This window comes from Hemitrygon akajei, chromosome 6 (assembly GCF_048418815.1).
Source record: "Hemitrygon akajei chromosome 6, sHemAka1.3, whole genome shotgun sequence".
In the NCBI taxonomy this organism is placed as follows: Eukaryota; Metazoa; Chordata; class Chondrichthyes; order Myliobatiformes; family Dasyatidae; genus Hemitrygon; species Hemitrygon akajei.
The window spans coordinates 35,690,735-35,699,743 of NC_133129.1; the positions used below are offsets into that span (position 1 = coordinate 35,690,735).

Genomic DNA, 9,009 nt, shown 5'->3' on the forward strand with positions numbered 1-9,009 from the left:
CCTACCATTTACGATATAGTCCATGTAGAAGACATCAATTGCCTTACCTTCATTGATCATCTTAATCTCCTCAAAACTCAATCTAGTTTGTAAAACGTTACTTCCCCACACAAAGCTTTACTGACTATCCCTAATAAGTCCATGCTTTTCCAGATCAGAGCATATCCTAATGACAACACAAGGGACTGCACATACTGGAATCTGGAGCAACAAACAATTTGCTGGACAAACACAGTGAATCAAACAGCATATTGTGGATGTTGTGGAGTTTCCTCTCACAGATGCTATATGACCCACTGAGTTCTTCCAGCAGTTTTCTTTGTGACTATGGCCTATCTTTAAGGATCTTTAATAATTTCCCTGCCATTAATATTTTTCAATTAAAATTTGGCAAGCAAATTTACTGCAACTATGTGCATTTTACACAGTATTAAGTAAACCAACTCTGTGGAACTGCACACACATCTCATCTCCCATCATGCTGCTGAGCTCGGCACCAATTCCTGACTATAGAAAGCAAAAATATGGCTATAATTAGTAGCTAGGCCTTCCACCTTTGCACCAGGCATACCAGCTACACCCAGAGCAGTAATAATCAATTAACGGGGTTTCTGGCCTTCATTCAAAGGTAAATGGCACTTAACGCTTTTTTATTTATTTGTAAGTAATATTATGTAAATGTTATTCTGATTATCTGAGACACTTGAACAGATCCGATTGCATGAGCTATCTGAAAGCCAGTATTCCAGATATCTGGTCTCAGGATCCACTGGTCCAGCCATACTTGCTCATGGGTAGATCAGAAAGGAGGAGTTTGGCTGTAGTAATGCTACAGGAGGAGCAGAGCAGGCATGATTACTTAGAAACTATTACTACAGAGGCATCAGAAATGGGACACCCCCCCAAAAAAAACAAATTATTCCTGGTAATAGTAAAATGTGAACAGTTGTGGTGGAGTGGAGATTTGAAAGGTCATTTATTGATTCCTCTGTCTCCACTTAAAATTCACTTTAAATGTTACCAGAATAGCCTATGACAAATACTTTATACATAAATTCTACATCCTTGTTATTTCCTCCTACAAGACAACTTTTAAAAAGCATTTGGATAAGTATATGAGTAGGAAAGAGGTCCAAACATAGTAAAAATTAGACTAGCTTGGGTGGGCACCCTGGTTGACATGGATAAGGGCCTGTTTCCGTGCTGTAACACTCTATGACTTTAAACATGCATTATTTTGATCTAATAAATATGTGCTTACCTTTTAAATTAAATTTGAAAGCCTGTCACTAATCTTTCCTTTCTTGCCTTTAAAGATCTTCCTTCATTTGGCAGAGTTCGTGAGTCATTACCCGTCAGATATTGGTTACAAAACAGGACCAAACTAGTGCAGGATGTGGAGATTTTTGTGGAGCCCAATGATGCATTCATGTTTTCTGGTCTTAAGCAGGTACAGGTTATAACTAATATATTTTACCAAAATGGGCTGAAGTTTGAGGGGGAGCGACATGGTTCAGATGTTTGTTGTATTGTTAAATCAAGTCGTTATCCTAACAGTGTTTGCTTTATGTATCGGTTCATAAATTGGATTACTTTTAAAACTAACTTGTTTTGCTTTCTTTCTAAGATCCGGTTAAGAATTCTTCCGGACACCGAACAGGAGTTATTGTACAACTTCTATCCCCTCATGGCTGGGTACCAACAGCTGCCAGGTCTTAACATAAGCTTGCCCCGGTTTCCTGCTGTCTCCACCCAACTGTTGCGCAGGTTCCTGCCCACACACATTTTTGTAAAGGTATGCTGAAACTTTACACTTTTAAACTATTGCACACCTGAGGTAAAGTTTATTGATGAAAACTCAATAATAGTCATACAGAAAAGAATTCTTAAGATAATTTCTAACAAAAGAAAATCATCCCTAATAGTGCAAAATCTTTAAAAAAAAATTTTTTTTTATTGAGTTCTCAAATGATTACAGAAAGAAAGAAAAAAATTATCAACCCTTCCCCCCTCCCCTTAACCCCTCCCCCCTAACATATCCCTATAGAAAGAAAGAAAAAGAAAGAGAAGAAGAAAGAAAGAATGCCTGGATATCGGAAGATCCCCACATGCTCCACGGAGTTCATAATAGCTTTAGTATATATAGTTATTTCTTTCCCCAAATAACCAATAATTTTATCTTCGGAGCACCTATATATTTAATCCTGTCTTTTGTAAATAAGGGCGCCAAATTTTCAGAAATGTTTCATATTTTTCTCTGAAATTATAAGTAATTTTTTCAAGTGGAATACAGCTGAAAATTTCGTTTTTCCAACGATCTATACTTAAGTATGAATCCGATTTCCAAGTAACTGCAATAGCCTTTTTGGCTACTGCCAATGCAATTTTTATGAATTCTTTCTGATATTTATTCAGTTTGGGTTTCGGTTTTATCCCTTCAATATCACCTAATAAAAATAATATTGGGTTATGTGGAAGTTGTATTCCAATAATTTGTTCCAGTAAAATTCTTAAATTTGTCCAAAAAGGTTGAATTTTAGAACAAGACCAAGTAGAATGTAAAAAAGTACCAATTTCTTGTTTACATCGGAAACATTGATCAGATAAATTTGGGTTTAATTTATTTATTTTTTATGGTGTAATATATAATTGATGTAAAAAATTATATTGCACTAATCTTAACCAGACATTTGTTGTATTTGTCATACTGTCAAGACATAATCTTGACCAACTTGTTTCTTCAATTTTAATATTCAAGTCAGTTTCCCATTTTTGTCTTGACTTATGAATTCCTTGTTTAATTGCCTGTTTTTGAATCAAACTATACATACAAGAAATAAATTTTTTAATTTTTCCTTTTTGAATTAAAGTTTCTATTTCATTAGGTTTTGGCAATAACATTGTTTGACCCAATTTATCTCTTAAATAAGCCCTTAATTGGAAATAACAAAAAAGAGTGTTATTTGATATTTTGTATTTATTCTTTAATTGATCAAATGACATTAATATACCTCCTTCAAAACAATCTCCTATATATCTAATCCCTTTTTGAAACCAGTTGTATAAAAGTTGATTATCCATTGTAAAAGGAATAAGTTTATTTTGAATTAAAGATCTCTTTGCTAATAAAGATGTCCTTATTTCATCATCAGCATTTATTTTATTCCATAGATCAATCAAATGCTTTAATATAGGAGATTCTTTCTTTTCCCGTATCCATTTAGATTCCCATTTATATATAAAATCTTCTGGTGTATTTTCTCCTATTTTATCTAGTTCTATTCTAATCCATGCCGGCTTATCTTTATCAAAAAAGGATGCAATAAATCTAAGTTGATTTGCTTTATAATAATTCTTAAAGTTTGGAAGTTGTAACCCTCCTAGATCAAATTTCCATGTCAATTTTTCCAACGATATTCTTGACATCTTACCTTTCCAAAGGAACTTCCTCACATATTTATTTAACTCTTGAAAAAACTTCTGGGGTAGTTGTATTGGTAGTGTTTGGAATAAGTATTGTAATCTAGGGAATATATTCATTTTTACGGCATTTACTCTGCCTACTAATGTTATTGGTAATATCATCCATTTATCAAGATCTTCTTGAATTTTTTTCAATAATGGTAAATAATTTAATTTATATAGGTTCTTTATATCATTATCAACTCTTATACCTAAATATTTTATACCATTTATTGACCATCTAAATTGAGTTATTAATCGACATTGACTATAATCTCCTTTAGTAAGAGGTAGAATTTCACTTTTATCCCAATTTATTTTGTAGCCTGATATTTTCCCATATTCTTCCAATCTAGAAGATAATTTACGCAGCGAATACAATCGGTTTGTTAAATAAAGCAGAACATCGTCAGCAAATAAGTTAATCTTGTATTCCTCCTGGTTAACTCTGAAACCCTTAATGGTTAACTCTGAAACCCTGAATATCTGGGTCCGTTCTAATTAATTCAGCTAATGGTTCTATCGCCAACACAAATAAAGCAGGTGATAATGGACAACCTTGCCTAGTTGACCTTGTTAACTGAAATGGTGTTGAAATTTGACCATTTGTCACTACTTTAGCTTTGGGATTAGTATTTAAGGTTTTAATCCATTTTATAAAGGATACTCCTAATCCATATTTTTCCAATACCTTAAATAAAAAATCCCATTCCAATCTATCAAATGCTTTTTCTGCATCTAAAGCAACTGCCACACGCATTTCCTCCCTCTTTTGTGCCAAATGAATTATGCTAAGTTACCGGGTTACATTATCTGCCGATTGTCTATTTTTGATAAATCCTGTTTGATCCATATGTATTAATTTTGGTAGGTATTTAGATAATCTACTAGATAAAATATTTGCTATTATTTTATAGTCAGTGTTTAACAAAGAAATAGGTCTATATGAAAGATCTCTTATCTTTTTTTGGCAATACTATTAAAATAGCTGTCAAAAAAGATTCTGGAAGTTTATGCATTCTTTCCGCTTGATGTATTAACTCCATAAAAGGAGGAATTAGTAAATCTTTAAACTTTTTGTAAAATTCGGGCGGAAAACCATCTTCTCCTGGGGATTTATTACTCTGAAGTAATCCTAGAGCTTCTTCGACCTCTTTTAACGTAAAAGGCATATCTAATCCCTTTTGTTCTTCCGAATTCAATTTTGGAAGAGTTATTTGTGATAAAAACCTTTCTATCTTGACATTATCATTTTGTGATTCTGATTGATACAGTTCAGAATAAAAATTCTTAAAAGTTTCATTAATTTCTAAAGGTTTATAAGTAATTTTGTTTACACTTGTTCTAATTGCATTTATCGTTTTGGAAGTCTGGTCTGTTTTTAACTGCCAAGCAAGAACCTTATGTGATCTTTCACTTAGTTTGTAATATCTCTGTTTAGTTCTCATAATTGCTTTTTCTGTTCGATATGTCTGAAGTGTATTATATTGTAACTTCTTGTTAACAAATTGTCTTCGTTTTTCTTCTGTCATATATCTTTGAGACTCTTTTTCTAATTTTGTAATCTCTTTTTCCAATTGATCTATTTCTATCATATATTCCTTCTTAATTTTAGAAGTGTAACTTATTATCTGGCCTCTCAAATATGCCTTCATTGCTTCCCACAATATAAATTTATCATCAACTGAATATGAATTTGTATTTAAAAAAAACTGAATCTGCTTTTTCATAAAATCACAAAAATCTTGATGTTTTAATAATATTGAATTAAATCTCCATCTGTAAATCGATTCCTCTATCTATCATTATCATTGTCATTATCAAGGGAGAATGATCTGACAATATTCTTGCTTTATATTCCATATTTTTCACTCTGTCTTGAATATTCGTTGATAATAGGAAAAAAATCTATCCTTGAATAAGTTTTGTGTCTATTTGAATAAAATGAATAATCTCTTTCTTTTGGATTAATTCTTCTCCATATATCAATCAAATTTAAATCTTTCATCAATTATAAAGTTAATTTTGCTACTTTTGATTTTGTAACAACCTTTGTTGATCTATCTAAAACTGGGTCTAGACAAAAGTTAAAATCTCCACCTATTAATATTTTGTCATGTGCGTCAGCCAAATTCAAAAAGACCTCGTATAAATTTTACATCATTTTCATTTGGTGCATAAATATTCATAAGAGTCCATAGTTCCTAAAAAATTTGACAGTGTATAATTACATATCTCCCCGCCGAATCAATTAATACATTTTGTATTTTAATTGGTAAAGTTTTATTAACCAAAATTGCAACTCCTCTTGCCTTTGAGTTAAATGAAGCTGCAATAACATTTCCAACCCAATCTCTTTTTAATTTCTGATATTCTATCTCCGTTAAGTGTGTTTCTTGTAAAAAAGCTATATCTATTTTCATTTTCTTAATGTATGTTAAAATTCTTTTTCTTTTCACCGGTCCATTAAGCCCATTAACATTAAAACTTTAAAAATTCAGTAAATTAGTCATTGTTTTTAATAGGGTTACTCCAATCTATAATAATACCTAATCTTTCAACTTTCGTGGTACCTTGCAGAATCTTTTAAAAATTCTCCATGTTGCTATGTGTCTCCCCACCAATCATCCAGGCAAAGAAAGAAAGATAGAAGAAAAATAGATTATAAAGAAAAAAAACAAAATACCCCCCTACTAATGTTGTGGATTAAAAAAACACAACATTACCCCCCTCTGTTGAACGGGTCATGGCAATCGCCATGATTACACACGTGAATCCCGTAGCAATCGATCCGAAGTTCCCCCAGCTCCCCCGTAACATAAAAAAGTATATATATGAGAAGAAGAAAAAAAAATCACTACTCTCAATTAACATTTCCCAAATTTTTACCTTTCTCCCCTTGTATCATATAATTAAGAATATATTTAAATATTCTTCTGTCCTTAAATGTCCATCAATTCCATTCACTGTCTCTGTCTTCATCTTTAATCCGTTTCACTTTTAAATCTTTGGGTGTAGTTAGCCAATATTTGGGAGTTTTTGTGCAAACTCTTCCGCATCTTGATAATCAGTATAAAAAATCTTCTTTTTCCTTCATCCAAAAAAATTATCAGTGTTGCCGGGTGACGCATTATAAATTTATAACCCTTTTCCCATAAAACTTTGTTCACTGGGTTAAATTCCTTCTTTCTCTTCAAAAGGCTATAACTTGTATCAGGATAGAAAAGAACTGTTTTCCCTTCTATCAATGGCCCATTTCTCTTTCTGGCACGTTGGGCAGCCGCCTTCAGGGTCTTTTCTTTATCTTGATATCTTAAGTATTTTATCAAGATTGATCGTGGATTTTGATCAACTTGAGGTCTTGATCTTAAGGCTCTGTGAGCCCTTTCAATTTCAATTAATTGAGTTCCTTCTTCCATTTCCAAGTTTTCCGGGATCCATTTTTGAAAAAAATTTATTGGATCCTCTCCTTCTATACCTTCTTTAAGTCCAACAATCTTAATATTATTTCAGCTGCTAAAATTTTCAAGCACGTCCACTTTTTCCAACAATTGTTTTCTTTCTGATGTCCAGGCAGAAATATTATCTTCCATTTTATTCATTCTTTCAGCAAAGTCTCCCGTTGTTTCTTCCAAGTCTGTAATTCTCTTATCCATTTTGCCCTGTCTTTTTATCATTTTGTCGAACATAATCTTCATATTTTTAATATCTTTTTTATTGCTTTTAATACGTTTAATTTTTCTAATTTATGCATTATTTGCATCAAAGTTTTTCCTATATCTCCAGTAAAACTTTTACCTTCATCTTCGTCTGATTTATCCAGAGAATCTGAATCTACCTCAGATTCACTTTCACTTCCGGTTTCGATCGTAACTGTGATTTGTAGTTCAGGTTGCTCACGTTTGCGCATGCTCCTTCCTTCGCGTTTGCGCAATTCTTGTTGGTCTTTTTCTTTAGAGATGGTTGATGTTGCCGCAGTTTCCTGTTCTGTATCGCCGGAGGTAAGATGTACTTGAGCCCGCGGTTCTCTCGTGGCGGCGGGCCTTGATTCTGTTCCAACTTGCGTTGTCTTCAAGGTAGTAGTTTTCTTCTGCTTCTGTTTATGAGACATAGTTTGAAACAGTCCTGAGTAGTTTATAAGTAACTTTTAGAAGTATTTACTAACTTTTCTTCACTTAAACATTAATTTACTGATTTTTTTACGGGAGAGCCGGATTTCCACATCTCGATCCTACGTCATCACGTGACGTCCCCCCCTAATAGTGCAAATTCTTAACTTTTTTATACTTTTCCCTTCATTTTAGCCACAAGGCCGACAAGCGGATGAAACAATTGTTGTAGCTGCTTGACTGAGAAAATATTCTGAGGAATAAAACTTGCGACTTCTGCAGCCGAAAGAAAGAAGTGGATAAAATAGCTCACTTGTTCAAGGATGGTATGAAATGAACTGTTCATTTGAATTGAGGCTGCAGTATTTACAGCAGCTAAGCATTTCTCGACTGCCCCAAAGTTATACTTACACGTAAGCAGTTAACATTGCAAGTTGCCGAAATTAGTGTTCTGGAAACAGTTGTAGATTGATGATGAGCCAAGAATTATTTGAGAATGGAATAATATAATCAAACATTGTATCGTTTATGTTCAGTGAGAAATTATCTTAATCTTTGGCAATACTTTAATTCTGTTGTAAATTTTCCATTATTGTCATCATGCAGCCTTGATTGACTATTTGACAGGAGCCGCTGCTACAGAATTTTTCAGTAAATCATGTAAATGCATGATGTGTGTGTGTATGCGCACATTATTTGATCAATTTACCGTGGCCATTGACTTGAAAATACATCGCTGTTTCTTCATCGTCACTGGGTCAAGTTCTTGGAACTCTTCCTGCAAAGAGTATTGTGGATACACCCACGCATCAAGGACTGCAGTGGTTCAAGAAGATTGTTCACCACCATCTTCTCAAGTGTAACTAGGGAAGAGCGATGAAATTCTGACTAAGTGAAGATCACATCACTTAAGTGCATACTTAAGAAATACAAATTTAGTTAATTCAGTTTTTATTTTAGAAAATGATTTGTACTTTGCTGTAAAAGAAAAACTAGGGTAAACAATTAAATACCTAAAAAAAAAAGGACTCATGAAAATAATCCACCTTAACATTTGAACTATCCCAATGAATAGAATTCCTGGATTGACATTAGCTACTGTGAGAAGATTAGGGCACCATAAGAACATCCTGCTTTTCATTTAAGGAATATTGTGAAATACAAGTTATTGGAGCATAAACATTGGCTGCCTTTCCCTAACTCACTTGTATACACTATTTCTGGCCCACTCTTTTTAAGAATAAGCAAAATAAATGTTATTTACATTGATTATAAGTAGGAAGAAAGCAAACATATCCAAAAAAACCCCCCAAAATGCTGGAAAATATCCAACAGGTCAGAAGGCATCTGTAGGAAGAGAAGCAGAGTCAATATTTGAGATTGGAGATCTTTTCACCAGAAGTAAAAGGAGGCAAAAGAATGTAGTAACACTGCAGGG

At 33.1% G+C, this 9,009-nt stretch overlaps 1 protein-coding gene across 2 annotated transcripts in view; it reads left to right on the forward strand.

The window, feature by feature from the left end:
- trappc11 (trafficking protein particle complex subunit 11) overlaps positions 1 to 8,563 on the forward strand; it is an 81,066-nt gene extending 72,503 nt beyond the window's left edge. For both annotated transcript variants that reach the window (XM_073048080.1, XM_073048082.1), the window contains exons 28-30: positions 1,317 to 1,450; positions 1,628 to 1,795; positions 7,767 to 8,563. In XM_073048080.1, coding sequence (XP_072904181.1) covers positions 1,317 to 1,450; positions 1,628 to 1,795; positions 7,767 to 7,811 — 347 coding nt within the window. In that variant the 3' untranslated portion in view covers positions 7,812 to 8,563. The remainder of the gene's footprint in view (positions 1 to 1,316; positions 1,451 to 1,627; positions 1,796 to 7,766) is intronic.
- Positions 8,564 to 9,009: the final 446 nt, after the last annotated feature.